This window comes from Cuculus canorus, chromosome 3 (assembly GCF_017976375.1).
Source record: "Cuculus canorus isolate bCucCan1 chromosome 3, bCucCan1.pri, whole genome shotgun sequence".
In the NCBI taxonomy this organism is placed as follows: Eukaryota; Metazoa; Chordata; class Aves; order Cuculiformes; family Cuculidae; genus Cuculus; species Cuculus canorus.
In genome coordinates, this window is record NC_071403.1 from 35235421 (window position 1) to 35258234 (window position 22814).

The 22814-nt window shown below is 37.4% G+C and overlaps 2 protein-coding genes across 2 annotated transcripts in view; one reads left to right on the plus strand and one right to left on the minus strand.

Annotated features, from left to right (window-relative positions):
• KPNA5 (karyopherin subunit alpha 5) lies at window positions 1-21355 on the plus strand. The gene is made up of 14 exons (XM_054063742.1): window positions 1-162; window positions 2514-2647; window positions 4961-5062; window positions 5145-5244; window positions 6022-6116; window positions 6961-7092; window positions 7960-8048; window positions 9198-9297; window positions 10862-11025; window positions 11984-12062; window positions 13040-13165; window positions 15734-15861; window positions 17055-17233; window positions 17698-21355. The coding sequence occupies exons 1-14, from the start codon at window positions 18-20 to the stop codon at window positions 17883-17885; spliced, it is 1761 nt and encodes a 586-aa protein (XP_053919717.1). The 5' UTR covers window positions 1-17; the 3' UTR covers window positions 17886-21355.
• The window catches only part of FAM162B (family with sequence similarity 162 member B), an 8524-nt gene continuing 5388 nt past the window's right edge, over window positions 19679-22814 (minus strand). Inside the window, exons 3-4 of the mRNA XM_054063750.1 lie at window positions 22528-22636; window positions 19679-22291 (exon numbers count right to left, since the gene is read on the minus strand). Of these exons, the coding sequence (XP_053919725.1) occupies window positions 22193-22291; window positions 22528-22636 (208 nt within the window). The 3' untranslated portion in view covers window positions 19679-22192. The remainder of the gene's footprint in view (window positions 22292-22527; window positions 22637-22814) is intronic.

The following is a 22814-nucleotide window of genomic DNA, read 5'->3' on the forward strand; positions in this document are numbered from 1 at the left end:
GCCTGCGCGCGCGGAGCATGCTGGGAGGGGGCGGGGCGCGGAGCGCACGGCGCGGAGCGACGGCGGCGTCGTCCGCCATCTTGAGCTGTGTTCCGCGCCGGTGCCGCGCGTCCCTAGCGGAGCGAAGAGGGCGGCGGGAACCGTCCGTGGCCGCCGCGATGGGTGAGGGAAGGTGGCAGCGCGGTGACAGCCCGCGGGCGCGGGGAGACGGAGGAGCGGCTGCGTGTCGTCGTCCCTATGTCCCCTCAGCCGCACGCGCTCTCTTCTCGTTGTGTCGTCCCCCCCTCCCCGCCGGTGGCCCCTCGGCCGCGCGCTTTCTCCACGGCTTCCCATTCTCTTGCTCGTGCGCGCTCTCCCCCCGGCTTGCTCCCCCGCCTGGGCGCCCCCTCCCCCCAGCGCGCGCTCCCGACCGGTCCCGCCGGGCGGTGCCGGGACGGCGATCCTCCCGAGATCCCCCGTTCCAGGAGGCCGCCGTCCTCTCGCTTCCCTGACCTGTAGCTGATGGAGGGGGCCTATACACCGCCTCTCTTCGAGGGGCGCGGGTGAGGAACTCCGCTGTGGGCTCGGTGGCCGGGGCGGGCGCCCTCCCGGCCCTGCGGCGGGGACCCGGCCCGCTAGAACCCAGCCGGGCACGGTGTTGGGGAGCCTCGTGTAGTCATGGAGGAGGAACCCTGAGAGCAGTGCGGGTGTTACTCCTGACACAACAAGTGGGCGAGAGGGAGGATGCGGTGGATGAAGGGGTTTAGTGTTAAAAGGAGCGTTTGCAGAGCATAAACTCGGAGTTCCTTGGATAAAGATGCAGAAGTTGTGAAGCTTGAGCAGATCAGGGACTGCCAGTATGTTCCTGTTCTCATATGTGTGCCAAAACCCTTGGGGGGTGGGGAGAATGAAGCTCTAAATTTATGAGCTTTTCTTTTTGAAAGCGTTTTTATGAGAGCTGTCTCATTACTGTGCTTCTTTAATTCTGCAAAGCTGGTGACCTAAGGTGGGTTACTTCGAGTGCTCGCCTCTTTTCTTTGGCTCGTTGCTTAGCCTAGCAGTTTTATTGGTGCAACTAAATTAGCAAGGCATAAATGATTAAAGAGGTGATGATGTTATAAGGAGGAATTTCTTCAGTGTGAGAGTGGTGAGGCACTGGAACAGGTTGCCTAGGGCAGTTGTGGATGCCCCATCCCTGGTGGTGTTCATGGCCAAGTTGGATGGGGCCTTGGGCAGCCTGATCTAGTGGGAGGTGTTCCTGCCCATAGCAGAGAGGGTGGAACGAGGTGATCTTTAAGGTCCATTCCGACTCAAACTATTCTATGATTCTGTGTTCCAAGACTAGTTAACCCAGTAGTGTTGTTGGGAAAATGATCTTAAATTGTACCTCAGATGTTACATGACATTCCATTAGGCGGTAGCATCGTGGTCCGGAGGGGGCAGTAGTTTACCAAGATTCTGTTGAAGCAACCGTGTTTGGGTGAAACAGGTTACTGGGTCCTCGGAGTGTCTTGTAGATGTCTGCGTAAGTCTGCCGTCTGTTTCCCCTCGTAGTTTATTGCTCGACAGTCCTTTGTTCTGTGAACATATATATATAAATAGTCCAGGCATGTAAGTTGATAAAGAATTGAACATAGTGCAAGAGTTTTAGTTCTTATATTCTTAAGGCGTGTTTTCTTGTTGCAAAAGAATTGCAGACAAGTGAGGGTTTGGTTAGAGTTTTAAATCATGTTTTTGACAGTTATTTCTCAGATGAGGGCTACAGTTTTAGCTTTAAAACCTTGCACCATGCTATTAACAATTTTTTCCAGTCAGTCTGTTTGATCATTTCAGTGGCAGAATCATGTTCTATTGCTTTGATCTTTTCACAACCAATACATCTAAAATAACAGTCAGATTCTAATCCTCTAACCCATTAAAAGAAAACAGCTGTTAGTTAGAGTAAGTCAATCATTTTGTTAGTTTAAAATGGAAAAGAGTATGCCTGTCCTGGGTACTACTGACCCAAAATTTGGTTTTGTGCACACAAATCAGAAGGAAACCCAGCGTAATCTGAATTACGTTTACAAGATAGGAATCTTAAAAAAAAAAGATATTAAGTAAAACAGTAGTTACTTAAGTTTTTTTTTCTTGGATTTGACCTTGGTTTTTAATACATGAAATGCCTCTTTTGCAACAGGAGGAAGCAAACTTCCTTACTTATTGGCAGAATCAAAGTTTAGCAATTTGCTTTTTGATTCACAGTTTACTCATACAATCCATGTGGGGTTTCTTGCAGTAGCTCATGTCCTTTAATGTGGTATCTGATCCATGAGCTGATGTGTAGTTCAAGCTGCAGTTTAGAAATGCCTATTTAAGCAAAGATATTTTTTTCCCTCCCTCTGCTTTCTGCCTTAGAGATTTTTGTTGATGAACTGAGTATTGCAAGCAGCTACAGGAATGTATAGCTGCTGTAGATACTTTTGTAGTATAAGTGACGGTAGGTTTGCCTTGCAAGGTTTGGCCCTTTGGAGTAACTTTTCTTTTTTTAATAGACAACATGGCAAGCCCCGGTAAAGATAACTTCAGGATGAAAAGCTACAAGAATAATGCACTTAATCCCCAAGAAATGCGCAGACGGAGAGAGGAGGAAGGAATTCAGCTTCGGAAACAGAAGAGGGAAGAGCAGGTAAGTATCTTTGTGAGCTGTTGACTGTCAAGTGCTTGCAAGGCTAAATTCAGGACTTGAGCAGACTCCTCCTGTGGCGCAGCATCCAGGTTGAATGACTGTTTTCTGTGCAGTCTTGGGGCACAGCAGGCACCTCTCAATAGGAACATTAAACAAAAAAGTGAATGGAAACCCTCTTAAGTCACTAGGGCACCCAGAGGAGAGACCTGTGTCTTAAGTTTAATCCTTAATCTAGGCTTAAACATGTAAGACTGGGCTGAAAGGATACTCTTATTTCCAGTAAGGTCTAGAAACCTTGCATACTTTTCCAGAGTTTCGGCCGAAGTTGTACCGTTAAAACAGAGTGTATGATTTTCATGTTTGAAGCCATCCTTCAAATTTCCCTAGAGCTTTTCTACAGTAACTTAGTAAATGGACTGCCCACTAGTGATCCCTGAACTGTTATTTGTGACCTTTGCAGTTGTCCTCATTGGATTTTTATTTTACAAAGTACATGGAACATTGCATAATTTAATGGTTTGTGGTAGTTCCTTTTTCCAAGATGTTTAGTGGTTTCTTGCCAGGAAAGTAAGGAATGTACTTTGTTTTTCTGTTTGGTCTTAAGTGGCTGAATTTGTTTCCCACAATCTAGAGAGTGTCCCATGCATTTATCTAGAGTCTTCTCTAAGATGGGGATGCTTACTCATCTCCTGGGAAAGTTGTGTTACTGCATGGGAAAAGATTTTAAAGGATTTTAAATGGCCGGAGAGGTAAGAGTAAGCAGTAGTATGATACTGGAGCATTTATGTGTGAATGGGTAACAGTGTTGCGGTTCCCCTTGAAAGTTTTGTTTGTGTGTTTTGTAGTAAATACTCCCTGGATAAATTATGAAAACAGTGGATGTTTCCTCTCTCTTGCTGACTGTTATAACAGTGAGAATACTGTTATATTCTCCTTGATCTTAATTTGTTGGACTAGTGTTTTTCAGCTCTTAGTGAACTGGGCAGAACAGGTTTATGCAGAGAGATGAGACTGCTTTTGTTCCAGAAGAAACTACAACTGGTAGATAGACTATGATCCTAGAGAAGAAAAGTGTATGCATTAAAACCAAGAGTATCTGTGTCCTTGTTGAGTGCTAGAAAGAATGGCTGGTCTTTCAAAAGAGGAATGTTGTTTCTTTTTCCTTTGTGGGTTTAAATGGAATTAAAGCCTGTTTATGGCCAGGATTCTGCAGCTGCTTTGTGTCCAGGGTTGTGCCCAATCCAACAGTGTGTTGAACAAGGGAGAGAATGCCTTGTTTTAGGCTCCTGTTTGAAATATGGGTAGATGTAAATGTGGAGTTGCTTGTGCAGTTCTGGCCATGTAGAGTAGTAGAAATCCAGGTGTCCATAGACAGAGGACAAAACCTTCTGGGTTTAGTGGGTGGTTTTGTTATTATACTTACAGGTGAAATCTTAATTAATGGACTGAGGTTTTAGAATTTATTTTTAAAGATACCAACGTAATATTCTTAGAATTGTTAATTGCAGGAATTGTGAGTGTTGTGCTGGATTAAAGCTAAAAATTTAGGTTTGATTTCTGGAAGAAAACAGGCTAATGTGATTGTTTTGCTTGTATGACAGAAAATGAAGAGCTGCTTATTAAACACTAGAGTGTGGGTGTGTATTTTCAGTGTAGACAGTGCCTGCAGCCAATTTTGAAGAGATTTTTGGACGTAGAGAATATTTAGCATTACGGAATTTTGAAGTTCACCTAGAAGCTACACTATTTTTTTCTTCAACTATATTAAAAGAATGTTTCAGTTTTAATTTTTCTGCAACTGTGTGTTAAATATAGGGGCTGTTTAATTGCCATGCAAAGAAAATATATAGATTGTAGACCATCTGTTAAAGGGAGGAATGCTGTGCTGAAATGCAAACATTGGCTCTGTGTTGATGATTTTAGCCCATAAACTAAAAAAGGAGAAAGCAGCTTATAGTATATTGTTTCTTGCTTAAAATTACATGCTAATTATTAAGGATAAAAGCGTAAAAGTAAAAAAATATGCTTTTTCCTACATGGGGCAAAAAATTACAGATCTTTCTTAATTGTAAAGAACTTCAGTGTATCTCTGAAGCATTTCAGTGCAGTTTATCAAGATACAAACACAGTAGTGTTTTTCTCCTTTATGTTCTTTAAACTTTCGTGTAGAATTCCTTTTGCATGGATGAGTAGGAAGGTGAGTAGTTGAAACACTTTGACTAGTATTGGTGAAACCATTTCTTGAAGTGTATGTTGCCAGTACTCACTCTATGGTAAATTCTAATGTCTCCCATCAACTTCTTCTTTGTTTAGCTGTTTAAACGCCGCAATGTTTCTCTCCCGGGAAATGAAGAATCTATGGTAGAAAGTCCAATTCAGGATCCTGATGTCAGCTCTACTGTACCTATTCCAGAGGTAATTGCTTTAGAATGTGTTTAGAATGTTATCTGTTAATGTGCGTAGTGTCAGACATAAGAAGTCCTCCTTTCATTTTTAGGAAGAAGTTATTACAGTAGATATGGTGCAGATGATTTTCTCAGATGATCCCGATCAGCAGCTCACAGCAACTCAGAAATTCAGAAAATTGCTATCTAAAGGTATGTAGGTGTGGCCTGATTTTTTTTCTCCTGCTGTGTTAGTTATTATGAATTTAGACAGAGAGAGTCACTTAACCTTTAGTTTAGTTTTACTTTAAAGTAGAGCTTGCTGAAGCTTCTAGTTCTGTTTATAGAGAAACTGTGCCAAATCTATTCCGACCTAATGGCTAAATACAGAAAGCTTAGTTATTCTAAGCTAAGTCGTTCAGACAAAGTAACAAAAGAAAGGACATTTTGTTTAAAGTGTTCAGGGCAGTAACTAGCTGCACACTAGCATTACTTACAGCACTTGTTGCAGTGATTCCATTTCTGATTTTTGTTCTGTATTTGAGGGGAAATACAATTATGTGGCTGCTAAAGAACAGTTGTAACTTGGTTTTGTTGAGACTGTAAAATGTGCAGTCTTAAATTAATGCTGGCACTTCTGTAGCATGATGGGTAAAGGTATGCTTGGATATTTGAGATAGTATTTAATCTTGATTGCTCTTTCACTGAGCTGAGCAACTTATTGAGGGAAGAATGTTTTCTAATGAGTTACTAACATGCCAATGGATAATAGTATGTGTTAATGTTATTTTACGTAATAGGGTATTTACTAAATTGTAGCACTTGAGAAGACTGAAGGATCATCTCCATAAAGTCAAAAGTTGTCATTGAAATTAACATGAATGCTAAAAATTATAAGAATGATATTCATGTTTCATGTCAAACTGAAAAAGAAATTTACTTGATCTTTTTTGTTAGACTTACACAAATATGTTTGGTTTTATCCCCTAGAGCCTAATCCACCTATAGATGAAGTCATACAAAAACCAGGAGTAGTACAGAGATTCGTGAAATTTCTGGAGAGGAATGAGAATTACACTCTGCAAGTGAGTTTGGCTGGTACTGATTGAGGATTTGGAATAGGGTTAGAAAGCTCACAAAACAGCTTTGAAAACATGATGATTATTTTAGATTTTTATAAACAAGTTTGATTATTTTTAACCACTGAAGCCATACATTTTACTTGTCTAAAATGTCAGTTATTGCCACTGAAATTGTGTCTTGGATCTTGTGAATTTCATAGTAGTCTTCAGGGTTGTGTATTCACCTGGTCAAATACTTGCATGTTGAAAGCAAAATGTGCTCCACAAGTTTCCAGAGTGGTATATTAAGATTATCAACATTGGTACGTGAGCAGAATCTGTTTTGTTTGTATTTAGTGTATTGTAGTACTTTTCAGTTAAAATCTTAGAAAAGAAAAAAAAAAAAAACTAGGAGACTGAGAGGCTTATAGAAAACCCTTGTAGAAAATCTTTGAAAAATATGTAACTAACAGTAAGAGTAAAAAGTTCTGTCTGCTTGTGGTAGCCCATGGAATGGCACTTAGGCATTACGTACATTCATATTAAAAGAATTAACTTAAACTTAATATTGAGCAGAGAGAAGGAATTTTTATTAGTTAATAGAGATTTGAAATCTTCCTTACAATTAGTGCTGCAAGCCAAAACCTAAAATGAATTTAGATACCAAAGGTGCTTATTAAATAGAGATTTTTGTCAATGCTAGTTATTATATAGAAAATACAATAATAGTAATACTTCCATTTCATGGAAAGGAAAAAAAAAGAAGTTGGAAAACTATCCTCTGCAGCTGTCTTGTCAAACCTTTTTTCATTAATTGAAGCTTTACTGCTGATTAGTTTAACATGGTCATCTTTGTGCTCCTCAACAGTTTGAAGCAGCTTGGGCTTTGACAAATATAGCATCTGGAACTTTTCTACACACCAAAGTTGTCATTGAAACGGGAGCTGTTCCGATTTTTATTAAGTTGCTTAGTTCAGAACATGAAGATGTACAGGAGCAGGTAACTGTTTTCTTGGGGTGTTTATAACTTTATCTATGAGTGTTTTTTTGAGAGGTGTGTGGTTAAAGGTGTTTTGACCTCATTTCACTACTAGCCCACTGATCTGACTCCAGGAAGGTAAAAATTTACCTTCAGTGTATTTCACTTGTGATTTTCTTTTCCTCTGATTCTTTCAGGTTTCTTTGAACCTGTTTTTTATTTCATGTTGTTGAGTAAATTGAAGAAAGCATCTCATTTCTTTTGTGATATTTACAGGTGGACAAAATCTAAAACACCATAATAGAAAGAATATAGTAGAAAACAATGTGACTTTTTTCTCCCCAAGTTGTCATGCAGATTTATTTCCTGTATCATTCTGCTCTTCCATGTTATTATGTTACAATGTTCATTAACATTTTCTTGAATTTTTTTTTTTGCTTGGTTTGGGGCTTTTTGTGTTTGTTTGAGAGGCTTATTAATTGGATTTTATTTAGCATGTTTGGAAGTTTGTATGGTGAAAGTTCATGATGTAACTTTTTTTATTCCTCATGCATTGTTTGCAACTTTGAGCCAGTTCAATTGAATCTATTACACAGAGTGAGCAAATAAGAGCTATTGAAAAGAGTGTGTATCCTTTTTATTGAAAAGCACATTAATCTTTTGTTATTTCCATAACAGAAGACTTCTTGAAAGGATGATTTCAAGTGTAGGTAATTGACTTCTTGTGAGATCATGAATGATGGTATATAGAAAGCGAAAGTCTTCTGAAACGTTATATGTGTATTGCTTTTTTGATTCTATAATATTTGCTGTAAAAAGTATACAGATGATCTGTAAAAGCTGATTTGCAAGCGTGTATAAACTCACTTGGATGCTTTGCTTTTTAAGGCAGTGTGGGCTCTTGGTAACATTGCTGGTGATAATGCAGAATGCAGAGACTTTGTTTTAAACTGTGGAATACTACCACCCCTCTTGGAGTAAGTATTGTAAATTAATATTATAACTATAGTATACAGGTACAGATAACTGTAAGCTTCAGCTTAATATTTATTTCAGAAGAATGTAAGCTTTTTGCTAAATTTAGAATGTTTCTTTTTTTGTTTTTTACATTGCTGTGAATCTAATGTTTTGGGTTACCTGAGCCTCATGAATGTCTTTAAGAAATTAGTCCATGCCCGGCAGTTTTCCAGTGTCTGCAAAAGGAGAGAAGTGTTTTTCATATGTATGAAATTACTATATTGTGCAGAACTCTGTGTTGACAGTGTTCTGTATTTGTAGGGAGGGAGAAGTGATTCAATTCACACTTGCAACTTTTTTGTCCAGTAGCTTCAGGCTCCACCCTTGATATCTGTCCGTTTGCTTGTTGAGAAGAACTGGCAAAGTAGTTTTCACGTGAGCTGTGTTTCACCAGAATATTTCTCTTCACTAGGAATATCATTCTGGCATTTACTATACACTTAAAATAGGATGTAAAGTAGCTTTATCACAGGGAAAAAAATTCCCACAACATAAGTTTTATTTAATTTATTATTGCTTAAAATACTAAAATACTTTAAAACATTTATAAAATACCCTAAAAGAATAGAGATTAATGTGATTACCTTCTGCGAAGATTTCAAGGATTAACAGTTTTAGACTTTCTGGTATGTGTATGAGCATGAACCCGATTTTTCAGACGTTGAATCTTTTGCATTCTGTTCAGTGAAAACACTAAAGATAGTCTTTTAAATTCTGACTTTTTATGGAACTGTTTTTATTATTATTGATTACGTTCTCTGAATGAAATAATCAGAGTTAATTCCAGGGAGGGTTGCATCTCCTAGCCCCTTCTGAAGAGCCTCAGAAAAGATTAGTTGAATGATTTTTTCATATGAGCAATGGTTTACTTTTATATGCATATACTTGTTTTGGGAATTGGACATCCTAGCAGTGCAATCTGTTCTGGTTCAGTTGATTCTCAGAAAATATTTACAGCATGTAAGTGATGAAGAGAAATAAACTGAAACTGGTGCCCAATAATTAGTACTTCTTTTCCTAATTTGAGGTACTGTTGGTAATAATAGACATAAAGGCCTACCTTTTTGATTAGATTTATTATTTTTCTTGTTGTTGTCCTTCTTTGACAGACTGTTAACAAATTCGAATCGCCTTACAACAACTAGAAATGCAGTCTGGGCACTCTCAAATCTCTGTAGAGGAAAGAATCCACCTCCAGACTTCAGTAAGGTATAATAAAGTATTCATTGTGAGAAATCAGAAAGCTGAAGAGGAATTATGTTTTCAATTTGTTATAACACAGAGAGTCTTTGAATCTGGATAAATTGAGTCTTTTTTAATCGGTCTTATCCATCTGTTGTATCTGCACAAAATCATCTGTTTTTACACTTACCAGCAGTAAAATTAAATTATCTTAAAAATCTGAGACTGGTTAGATGCAAATAGTCATACACTGGTATGAAATGATGGACAACTAATGCATTCAATGCTAAACCCCTTGGAACTGTATTTTCTCCAGCGCCGTTTTAGAGGATGTGAGTTATGACTGAAGCTTTTTTAAAATTATTTTATGATTGCGAGCACCTCCTGCTGGAATAAAATCTTGAGTTTTCTGCTCTGTCAGATTGTCATGACAGATTATTTGCCTATATACTCTCCCCTTCATTTTGACCTCTTGCCAGTATGTGGTTATAAAGACAGTAAGCCTGTACAGGCTAGTAGGAGTACTAGCTCCTTATTTTCAGTATGAAATTAATTTCTGGCAAGGTTAATGACATTAAAAGGTGGAACTGAACGCTGATGTTCTGGTAGAGGAAACTGAGTTTAAACAATCATTAAAGATAATCTGGAGAGATTTTAGATGTCTTGAAGCTTACCTCATGGAATAGTAATTACTGTCATTGCCACTTAATAGTTCTTGGAAAGATAGTAAGAAAAGGGGTGATTTCTGATGTGAATTGATCGGCTCACAATTGCTTTGCCTTAATTACATCCTTCTGTAGTGTTTTCTTCTGGTAGTAAAAGCTAACAAGATTTATTGCTATTTAGAACGCTTCTAACTTCAATGGAAAATGATGTCCTGTAGGCAGCTGCTAGTACAAATAGCTCCTTTGCTTTTTGCCTTTTGTGAGAGTACCAGTTGGACACACAAAGGAGGCCGAATTGCATAACTAATGCAGGATACAGAATTAAGTTCTACAAACATTCCCTGTGACATTCCCAGGCTGTACAGCTGAAGCCTGTCAGGTTTCAAGAGGTGTTAAGATTGTCTAGTTCATTGTCCTCGTCTGCCTGGGACTTGTAAGAGATTGTCAGAGATTATGATTGCAGTGAGTACTGAAGTCAGCCATTGCTTGTTTGATTTTGTTCAGTGGACACTGAGTCCTCTGAGTTTCCTTGTGGTAGAGCAATTGTAAATTGGTTATTACAAAACCTCCAGTACTCTTACAAAGACAGCAATATAAAAAATATGTTATTGCTATGAAATTCTGTCCCCTGAGTGATTAAAAAAGCATCAGTAGTTTCTGATCATCTGGTTACCTGTAAAATCAGATAGTTTTTGTTTGAGCTGAACAATTACATACCTACTATAGTATCTCTAAATAAATGAATCAGAATTTATCCAATTTGCCAGTTTGAATTGGATATCTAGTTTAATCAGGTCCTCATTCATTAATGAGCTCATTTGCTTAGGCAGTAAGTAGTGTTGCACCTTTATGCCTTTGCTGAACATTCTCTGAAACTTGGAAAATGCAAAGCACCTAATTTTATGCAATATTTTTCTTTAACCTAGGTTGCTCCTTGCTTAAATGTTTTATCAAGACTGTTGTTTAGCAGTGACCCGGATGTATTAGCAGATGCTTGCTGGGCCCTCTCTTACCTTTCAGATGGTCCTAATGATAAAATTCAAGCTGTTATTGATTCTGGAGTGTGTCGAAGATTGGTAGAGCTGCTGATGTAAGTCATCCTTTTACCAAATAAATGTCTTGCAGGACTGTTAATGAATGAAGACCGAGAGATTTTTTTTCCTCACCTCAAGTCTGAATTTATTTTGTGAGAAGTGATGAACATAAGTTCAGTCTGAAACCTTTTCAGTTGATTGCTAGGTTCCTTGGCTCCTGAGATTGAAAAAGGTTTTCCCTCATGTTCTTTATAGTTTAATGTAATGTCATTTACATGGAGGAATAGAAGGGTGAAGACTGAAGACTCGCCTTTCTGGGAGATGTAGTTGCAATATAGATGGTTCTTGGACTCATGAAGTCCAAAGGCAAGGTTGGACCATTTTAGAATGTTGGACCATTTTTAGAATGTACTTGCTTTGTAGTTTATTAGTTACACAGAAGGGGAGATTAAATCCTTGTGTTCACATGGGGACTGCAGAGTAGGTTGGGGATACTAGTTCCCAGCACTGACAGCTCAGCACAGTTCTTTTAGAAAAGCTCATGTGTATAGCTGTCAGGAGGCGGTGAGGATGCCTTGGGACAACTGAGTAGTTTTCCTTCCATCACAGCTCAGAGAATTGAATGCAGGCATCACATACTGCCTTCTAGGGTTATTGACTTAGAAAAGGGGAAAGTTATCTTACAAAGTGGGGCTGCTAGGTTTTAGTATACAGTTAATATTCCTCCTTCTGTGGCTATTGAATGATGCAGGTTCCAATATTGTATTCTGCTGGACAGAATCGAGCTTATATTCTAAGTTGTATTGTTCCATAGAGATGTCCTTTCCATGCTTCGGCAATTCAGTTACAGGCTTGCAGTTGTCAAATTTGGCTAAATAGGGGGAGAGCATAAGAAGTAACGCAACGTTTTCTGTAATGAAAACATTAGCACCTGAAGTAAAACATTGTTCACTGAAAATGCAAAATTATACTTCAACACTTGGTAATATCAAGCAATTTAATATTTGTCTCCAGGCATAATGATTACAAGGTGGTATCCCCTGCATTAAGAGCAGTTGGAAATATTGTTACTGGGGATGATATCCAAACACAGGTAAGACTAGTTCGTTTAAGAAAAATGAATTGGCAAGTAGGAAGTGGTTATAGAATTTAGAAATTAATTGTGACAAAATACATGTCTAGGACAGGTATCTGCATATTGCAATGAAAGAGACTCTGTACAGATTCCATATTTTTAATTTGACTATGAGTTTAGGCTACTATTTTAAACATCAAATTACTGTAAGAATGAACATGTGGATTGCTTTATTCCTCTGTGGTACCTTGAATGTTGGTTCCCATTCATGATGAAGGTAACTTTGCCCCTCTCCCATTAGTGGAGATTCCATTATTTATTGTCGTTCCCTCTTTTAAGTCTTCAAATGCAGTCAAAGTTTTCACTTGTAAGCAATGGTCATGCTTGATTTGTCCATGAATTTGTATGTGGTAGCCTTACTGATGCAGTTCATGCTAAAGAATTATCTTTTTATTTTAGGCAACAGAATTGAGTTTGAAGCAGTGCAGGAAATGCTACTACTGGTCTTGCTTTAGAGAAAATTATGTCTAAAAGTCTGGCAGAGCTAGTGTAAAGGGAAAATAAGGAAATAAATTAATTACATAATTTGTTGTGAGCTCTTTAGCAGAGGATTTTGCCAGGGAATTAGATAGAAAACATCTCTTCAAAAACAAATGAACTAATAACTGTACAAATTTGATTTAAACTTATCAGTTACTGATACTCTAGCTTTAAGCAGCCTTATTTAGTCTTGCCATCTTCAGTCTTCTGTACTGAACTGAACTGAGGGAAGATTCTTCCAAAGAGAGGTGTCAATGAAGTGACAGTCAAGTAGCATCGAATACTTAAATTTTGTAGGATGTTATATATGATACTTTGTATAAAACAAATGTGTATTATATAACTTCTTTTGAAGTTATCTGTAAAGTGCTTTTTTAATATATAATATATATTGCACAAGACATATAAATTGATGTATATTGTACAACTCAATTTTCTCTATCAAATTATTTTAGGTCATTCTAAACTGCTCTGCATTACCCTGTCTCTTGCACTTGCTTAGTAGTCCTAAGGAATCTATTCGAAAGGAAGCATGCTGGACTGTTTCTAATATTACTGCGGGAAACAGAGCTCAGATTCAGGTAAAGCTGGTATATTTATTATTTGGTTAGTTTTGTTTTCATTTTACTAGTTCATTTGATTTTCTTTCAGAAAGAGAAATAAGTAGATATTATGTTGACTCTGCACTATTTACTCACAACTGTCTGTAATTCTACTTAAATGTGTCCATCTAAATTTTGAAAGATTATTATAAATAAATTCATTAAATAATGCTTCAAAAATAGATGCCATGATCTGTACTAGAGAAACAGATAAATTGATCTCAAAGGGATTTGGTTGATGCTTATAAAACGAGTGAAAGAATACTTAAAATATTATCTTTGATCTGATATCAACAATTGTTACTTTACCCTGTGGGAGCATGATCTACTTGCCTGTTCTCCTTAGAAACGTAGAATCGCTTAGGTTGGAAAAGCGCTTTGAGATCATCCAGTTCAACTGTTAACCTAACACTTCCAAGTTCACCACTAAACAATGTCCCTAAAGGCCACATCTACGTGTCTTTTAAATATCTCCAGGGATAGAGACTCAAACACTTCTTCCCTGGGCAGCCTGTTCCAATGCTTGACAGTACTTTTTGGTGAAAATTTTTGCTAGTATCCAATCCAAACCTCCCCTGGCACAGCTTGAGAACACTTCATTTTGCCCTGTCACTTCTTATTTGAGAGAAGAGACCAACACTTACCTTGCTATACAGCGTCTCCTTTCACGTAGTTCCAGAAAGCCATAAGCTCTCCCTTCAGCCTCCTTTTCTTCAGGCTAAACAACCCCAGTTCGCTCAGCCACTCCTCATGAGGCTTGTCCTGCAGATCCATTCACCAGCTTCATTGCTTTTCTTTAGAAACGCTCCATCAGCTCAATGTCTGTCTTGTAGTGAAGGGCCCCAAACCAAACATAATATTCAAGGGGAGGCCTCACCAGTACCAAGTACAGGGGGGACAATCACTTTCCTAGTCCTGCTGACTGCATCTTTTCTGATGCAAGCTAGGATGGTGTTGGCCTTCTTGGTCACCTAGACACACTGCTGCCTTGTATTCAGCTGGCTGTTGACCAGCAGCCCTAGTCCTTATCTTCCAGGCAGCTTTCCAGCCATTTGTCTCCAAGCCTCTAGCTTTGCATGGGGTTCTTATGGCCCAAGTGCAGTACATGGCACTTGGCATTGCTGAACCCCGTACTGTTGGCCTGAGCATATTGATCCAGCCTTTCCAGACTCTTTTGTAGAGTCTTCCTTCCCTCAAGTAGAGCAACACTTATGCACAACTTGGTGTCATCTGCAAATGTACTGAGGGTACACTTGATCACCTCGTCCAGACCACTGATAAAGACATGAAACAGAACTGGCCCAGCACAGAGTCCTGGAGAATACCACTTGTGACCAGCTACCATCTGGATTTGACTCCATTCACCACAAGTCTCTGGGCCTGGCCATCCAGTCAGCTTTTTACCCAGCGAAGAGTATTCCCATCTAAGCCATGAGCAGCCAAATTTAATTTTGTTTAATTTTATTCTGCGTTGTAATCAAACAATTGTGGTTTGGGTTGGAAGAGACCTTATAAAGATTGTCTAGTCCAATCCCACTGCAGTCAGCAGGGGGACATCTTTAACTAGGTAAGGTTGCTCAGAGCCCCACCCAGCCTGACCTTGAATGCTTCCAAAGATGATGGCGCATATATCGCCTCTCTGGTCAACCTGTTGCAGTGTCTCACCACCCTCAGTGTAAAAAATTTCTTCCTTATGTTTAGGCTAAATTTATCCTCAGTTTAAAACTGTTATGCCTTGTTGCAACAGGCCCTGCTAAAAGGCTTGTCCCCATCTTTAAGTATTGAAAAAGCTGCAGTAAGGTCTGCCTGAAGCCTTCTCCTCTGCCAGCTGAATAACTCTGGTTCTCTCAGCCTTTCCTCATAGGAGAAGCGTTCTATCCCTCTGATAATTTCTGTGGACCTGCTCCAACAGATCCACATTTTTCCTGTGTTTAGGGCTCCTGAGCTGAGTACTCCAGGTAGGGTACACCGATTTGTATTCTAGTAAATGCTGACTGTTGCTTCATGTTTCTGGAGTTACCTGAAAAAGGTTGTTTGACAAAAATGGAGAATTCTGAATTAGAGTACATGTTTCAATATAGGGTTTTTTATTCCCCTACGCTTGAATTTGGGATGAAGAAGTTGCTTCTTGATGTCATTTAAAACATATAGTTTCTAATTATAGCCACAGTCTCCCTGTGGAGACCGCAAACCTGAATGAATTGGACAAAATGAGGTTTTTCTGAGGCTTGATCTCTGGTTCAAAAGCTGAGATTTAGGCCTTATGTTATGCAATTTTTTTAAACGGACCTATCTAGCAAGCAGTGCGTTCTGTCCACGAAAGACAGAGAAATCAACAAAGAAGATACTCTGATGGCTGCTGCAGTGCAATGTTGGAATAATTCTGAATTTCAGTTTAGTGGTTCTAGTTAGTGTGGTGCCTTCTAACCAAACACTGTTTTGGTATCAGCAGGCATCACTGACTTCTTGTAGTGAAGTTATTAATGTTCTTTGTGTATACTAAAATCTTGATTAATTATCATAAAGTATTATAATTTCATCTTTTAGGCTGTTATAGATGCAAATATTTTTCCAATATTGATTGAAATTCTTCAAAAAGCTGAATTTCGCACCAGGAAAGAAGCGGCGTGGGCCATAACTAATGCAACATCAGGAGGAACCCCTGAACAGATAAGGTAAGTTTGTATATGTTACTATTTTCTCTGCCTAAGTGTCTTCTCTGAAGCATCTTAGTATCTGCACTTAGTCCTGACAAACATAGCAGCATAGTCCTAAACACAGCTGTGATTCCTTGAAACTGTCTATACAGGGACTAAACATATAGAAATTCAGAAAAATGCAGTAGATTTAGTAACTGATATTGCTTTATTTCAGTGGTGTTCACAGTGTTATCTTCCAGAGGTGGTATTATGTTGTTACAAAATTGGAACAGGTAATGAACAGTTTCAGGATTTGAAAATGGGAAACTTTGGGATAATTGTTTAAGACTTGTGCAATGGCTTTCTATTGCTTCATAGAGAGACTTCGGGAATTTTAGTGTTTTCTTAAAATTTAGCATATTAAAAAAAATTTTATTTCAAGATCTTCTACTAGTAAATGTGTGTTTAATACCATAAAAGTAGCTTCTCATCACAAAATACAGATATGATTTATGTTATGAATTTATAGCCCTTTTAGTGTCCTGAGGTACTAATGTCTAACCACAGGATAATTTAAAACAACTAAATAAACTATGTTAAACAACCTTTTGATGCAGACAGATGTTACTATCTTAATTTTATTTGCACTCTAGAAAAAAGACACAGGTTCTGACTTCTGAAATTCGTAACAGTTTTGTGCGAAATTGGAAATGGACATAGGATGTTAAAAATCCCAGTACTTATTTTTTACGATTTGTCCTTCCCTTTACTGTAGCTAATGCAAATATCTTAATGGGCTGCTAGCATGTACTGTGTTAGCACAGAGCGGCGTCCAGTGTTCTTATCTGTTCCTTACGTGTTTGCTTTATGTTTTTGCCACTACAAAATTGCAAATGTCTGAGGAGAGAACATACTGCTAAAACTTTTTCTCTTACATTCAGTTAAACCCATCTGACGATCATTAAGTGAAAAGGAGTTGAACAGACCACAAATTCCACGCTCCAGTTAGGAATATGCACATTAAATTTTCTCAGTGGGATTAATTAGAATATTTATTCAATTTCAGAAGTCTTATCTTTGTTACATTTTAAAATTTTTGTTTCAGCCACTTCTTTTAGTGAAATTAAGGACCAGTAGTGATGGATGAACATATCAGTATAAATGCGCTGGTTTATCAGTCTTTTTTTTTTTTCCCCCCCACATCTCTCTGTTTTTCTGCTGTTATAAAGGTATTTGGTAGCACTTGGTTGTACCAAGCCTCTTTGTGACCTCCTGACTGTGATGGATTCAAAAATAGTACAAGTGGCTTTAAATGGACTTGAAAATATTCTGCGTCTTGGAGAACAAGAGTCTAAGCAAAATGGAATGGGCATTAATCCTTATTGTGCCCTTATAGAGGAAGCTTATGGTAAGGAATTAGTTCTTGTAAGATTACATATCTGAACTTCCTTGTTTCAGGCTGTAAAAACAAAACCATTGTGAACCAATATAAGTTTAATATTAGAATTTTTACTTCAAGTGTAAGTGGACATGAAAGCATTATCAGTGAAGTAATGTAACATGGTGGGAAAAGCAGTTAAATGCAGAAAACCTGTGGGTGTTGTTGTCTGCGGTCAGCTTATTTTATGTGCCTCTAGAAAAACATTCTCAGAATATTTCACATGCAAGTGTCCTAGTCTATTGGAGCCATGGTTGGCATAAATTTAATCAGCCAATCTTAAGTATAGTTTTATGACTTTAATATATAGTCCTGTCTGGTACAGTTTGATAACTAACACAGATGCAGGATCAGAATTCTTAAAAATCTATCAGCCGTTGTATTTCTAGTCTTCGTTTTCTGTGGACAAACAGTGACCTTTTTTTTGAATTTAGGACTTGATAAAATTGAATTTCTTCAGAGGCATGAAAACCAAGAGATCTACCAAAAGGCTTTTGAACTCATAGAACATTACTTTGGTGTTGAAGAAGAGGACTCCAGTATTGCACCTCAAGTGGATGAAAGTCAGCAGCAGTTTGTGTTTCAGCAGCAGGAGGCTCCAATGGAGGGGTTTCAGCTGTAAACTATTGAAGACAAGCATCAAATGTAAACATTCATAGGGATTTTTTGGTTGGGTTTTTTTTTCCCCAGTGGTCTTTTCTCTATGGCCAAAGTTAGAGGAAAAGTTGAATACGTTCGGCAGAAATAGACGAAGAAGCAGCTCATGCACTTTTTTATATTGTGTTAGATACAACTTCTTTGTTTTGTATTTGTGTTTTTCATTATCTCATATGTACAGAAAACAACTGTGAGTAACCATGTCTAAAGTAAAGCATTAAATGTGATTTAACAAGAACTGTTAAGCTAAGACTTGGTAGGATTTTAGGTAGTGGTTCTGAATTTTTCACGTAGTCTCAAACTGCATATCAGTGATACAGTTACTGACAGTTGCATTTTTGGCAGTAAGCTTGACTTGCCCAGTCTCTATCGAATCTACCTCTTGTATTGAAGCAAAAATATTGCTTCAGAACTAAGGCATGAAATAAAGATGAGCTTGTAAGAAGCTGAATTGGAATGTGAAAAATATTTATTTAAATTGTGAAACTTTTATGCATTTACAACACACTGTTGGAATTTATTTATAAAACGTATTTAAAGACATAATAGATATATAATGCTAAATAATATATTGAATATATGAAAAAGCTTTTTCTGAATTTTGTGGGAGGAGGACTATTTCAGAGGTTTTCAAACTGAAATCAGCAGAGAGCTTGCTGGTCATTTGATGTGGGCTCTGTAATTAAAGCTGCTAAAGGATATTAAAAGTCAGCCACAAATACAATACTTCTTGCTGTGAAAGCAGTTGCTGTAGTTACCACAAGAATGTTGTGATATGAATGACAGAGATGGTGATTTGCACATATCACCAAGCAGATGTTTTACAGCCATCTCCTGTCAAAATGTGGTAACACACTTCAGTTTGAGAAGTGCAGTGTTTGCTTTTCTAGTACAATAGCTTCTTAAAAATTTAGACAGTAGGTGTTATTTTTTTTTTGACCAAATATGCTACTGCCACTTGAATTGCTCTTTAAGTAACTCTGTTTTCTTTTGGTAAGACAATAGAAATACCGCAGTGAAGAATGAATAGTGAATCACTCCAGCTGAAGGAAAAGTTTGTCGTATTGTAAATAGTATTAAGTATGTGGACACCAAAACTAACTAGAAGTTACTGTCATCTAAATATTTAGACTCTGCAATATATGGTGTTTGCTGTTAAACACTGAAAGAAATAGAATTCTAATAGGTAGAGTAACAATTTTGAATACAGAAAAATGTATGCTCTGCTTGGACTTGCATATAAGTAGTGTTTCTGGCATATTAGTAATATATCTCATTTGGAGAAATCAATAGTTTGGGTTAACTGTAAAGTATGAATTTTTTTTTCCTTAACCTGTGATTAATGTGTTAACATCAAGCTTCTGGGTAAAGTGAAATTTTTTATATATGAGAGCATTTCATGCTTCATAAAAAGCTGCAATTTAAACTTCAAATTATATACCCCATGGCACTGTGCTTGTCACTAAACAATATTTTAACGCACTGAGAAATACAAGTTAAAGGTGGTATCATTTACAGTACCATTTTATATTTAGATTTTCTTTTACATGCAAGTTAAGATTCCAACACTAATGTTACAGCAATATATAAACTATATTGAATGTGGGACTTGAAGTGGATTTTCTAAGATTAATGGTCAGTTTTGACTAAGATGTAACAGAGGGAAGAAACCTCTTTTTGAAGTCACAAGATAGAAGTGTAAGAAGTGTATATAGGAATGCTGTTACTTTATGAATTCTGAATAATGAGATATTTTAGCAAATGACACTTTAAACCTAGATTTGTACAGCATACAACAATTTTGAATAGTGTGATAATACTGAGTACAGCTGCCAAATTTTCTTACAATTTTAGATGATTGTATTTGTGCCCTTTTTACTCTCATAGTTTTAGGTTTTCATATACTGACCTCCTTTCCCCCCCATCTGTTCAAAGTACAGGGTAACTGTCATGGAAACCTACCAGGATTACTAGTAAATGCTGAATATCGTTGTTCTTCTAATGTAAAAAAAATTATTCAGGTAACAGGGTATTCCATTGTTTCTAACAACCTTCTTTTGATAACATTACATAACCAGCTGTGCCTGTTTTTTATTTGGAGAACCCTGTAAAAACTGCATTTATAAGCCTCTCTAATTTAAACCAAATCTGAACTATAAATATCTTGATTAAAACACTTGAAAATTAAAAGAGGGGACATTTAAAGTATTATATTTGTTTTGAAAGAATGTCTTGAGTTTTGTGGATATATTATTCTGTATAAATGGTTAGTGACTGCACTTTACACATTTAGATAAACTATTTCATGCCTCTGATACATTTAAATGTAACAGTTTAAAAGGGAACTAAAATTGATAGACTTTCGCTAATGAAAAACATTGTTTAAACTCAACATTTGGTTTACCCTAAAACTTAAAAAATAATAATGAAAATTCTTCTTTAAAGGATGAACATACAGGATGGCCTCTCCTCTTTTATCACTGGGTTTACATCACACTTTGTTAAAAACACATAAATGAAGAATATAAAACCAGAGATGATGACTTAAGGTCAGCTCTGGTGTAGTCACTTGCAGGTAAGGGCATTAATATGGTGATGTTGCCTAAATAGATGAAACCAGTGTCGAGAGAGAATGAAAACAAAAAAAAACCAACAACTCTGTAGAGAAGAAAATATCTAAGTTTGGCATTTTATATGGAATCTGAAATGTCCCATAAGTTACAAAACCTGTTTAAAAACACAGGGTTTGGAGTTTTGTGGGTTTTGTTTTAATTAAAAGGGTACAATTTGGTGTGCTTAAATGTGAATACTAACTAGCTGATCTATGCAACTATGCAAAGCATAAGATATTTTTGTTTTAGTTCCCTATTCTTGATACACTGAATCATATCTAATTTTTTCATTGTTGCACTTTTGTCTGAGGACTGGTTCATACAGCTTTTTGATTTTCTAGTACTTGCTTTAAACACTTTTGCTAGCAGCAATCAGAAAATACTAATAATGTTGGCACAGAAATAAGTTAGCTGTAGAACAAGTTTGCAACTGGAAAATATTTATTGTCGGGTCTGTGTTAAAAAAAAAAAAAAAAAGAAGAAAAGATGCATTATTGTCCTTCCTTCATGGTTAGGTCTTGAATTTATTAAATTTTACAACTGATGAATTTTGTAACAGGTCTGCCAATTGATATGTGAAGTTCAACTGTGACCTCAAGAGTTCAATGAAATCTTGAATAAGAAATTTCAGTTACTTATGGCACAATATCTTCATATAATGTGTGGAAACTAAAATACCTATACTAACTTCAGGTAGTAATAGTGCATCTCTAAATCCAGGCCAAAGGCCCGTTACTGTAACAGAACACGAGTAGTATGCAATATTATGGAATGTTAAACCTCCAAATACCATACAGAAACCAATAAAACCTATTTTACAGATGTTGATTGTATTTATTTAGTGTTTCAGTAAGTGTGGCTTCTTAAACTACAAAACACAAATTCTGTTTTGCATACAGCATTGAGGCAAATGAATTCAAACCGGCTGATTTGTGCATCATAAAACTGGGCACTGTCACCCTACAAAAAAAATCTTGGTATTAAACATATACTTGTAGGATAATCACAGTCCCGTGTCTGCTGGCAGAACTGACCACTTATTTGGGAATTCCTATGGAATTAATAAGGACCTGAGAATTTGTGGAATTATCAGGCTATTTCCCCTCCCCTTACTTCACACCTTATCCTCTCACTGTATACGGTTTGTAATATTCTGGCTGATGATAGTTTGTTCTTTATTTAGAATTGCAGAAGTTAATTGCATAAATTTCCTTGGTTTTGCAGGCTTTTTGTGCCTTTACTTCACTACTGCTCAGTTATGGCTGCGTTTCACCTTTTATTGAGAAACGCAGTTTTTCTGTACGGAACATGTTACGTGTGTAACAGCTCAAGATAAGCTTGAAAGAAAGTTTTTAAGACAGATAGTAGAAACTTGGCTCCCCCGATATCTGACATTCTTGGGAAACTGCCTCATCTCCTTTGAAATTAACTACTGCTTTTAATAATTTCCAACTATTCTAATTTTAATAATTTGCAACAAGCACATGGAGTATCTCCATAATAAAAGAAACCCTCCCTTTCTTTTTATGATCCTGTAACTACCCTTATTGGCTCCAGTCTCTGCAATGCTAGAGTGTTACATGTATTGATGAAATTCACTATTCACTCTCAGCAGCAGTTAATTTCGTTCTTACAAGGAGGTTTGGTACTTTGTATAAAGTTACTTTGTCTTTGACTCTGCTGCAAGTGCAGCCTCTTCCCGCCACTTGGCTTTCTTTGCGAAGTTCCAGCTTGTTAAGGACTCATGGCGTGCAGCAGCCTGTGGAAGTAAAACATCTTACTTTAGAGTAGCATAGCAGGAGTAAAAATGGCCCTGGGGTAAAGTGACCTGACCTTAGGAACAGCCAGCAACTACTTTAGGTCAAGGGTGATGGGAACATAGGTTAGCTAAAACTCGAGTACCTGAAAGTCATTGCTGTTGGGGTTTGTTTCCTTTTCACAGAATTCTACCATATTTAAGTATAGTCCATATTGATCAGCTAGTGCTGTACTCACCTTTTTAGCTGAGGCAATCACTGCAAAACAGGCAACAATAGAGAGTCCGATCATGATGTAACAAGCTTTAACTCGAGCTTTGTTTCTTGCCTTGTCCAACATCTCTGGCCTGCAATTAAAGTTATTCAATTGAATAACAGAACACTGAAGTGTCTCCTCTTCAAAGCACTGCAGACATAACATCACCATTGAAAAATAATAGAATTAGCTTCTAAAGCAAACATCTTTAGCTTGCTGTAATTGGTGATGTACCACCCACAAATTTGCATTTCCTGACTTTAATCCAT

Coding starts and splice junctions, on each gene's coding strand:
- KPNA5 (XM_054063742.1), top strand. CDS start 18: ATGCTGGGAGGGGGCGGGGCGCGGAGCGCACGGCGCGGAGCGACGGCG. Junction 15,862..17,054: donor GGAACCCCTGAACAGATAAG/GTAAGTTTGTAT, acceptor GCTGTTATAAAG/GTATTTGGTAGCACTTGGTT. Junction 17,234..17,697: donor CCTTATAGAGGAAGCTTATG/GTAAGGAATTAG, acceptor TTTTGAATTTAG/GACTTGATAAAATTGAATTT.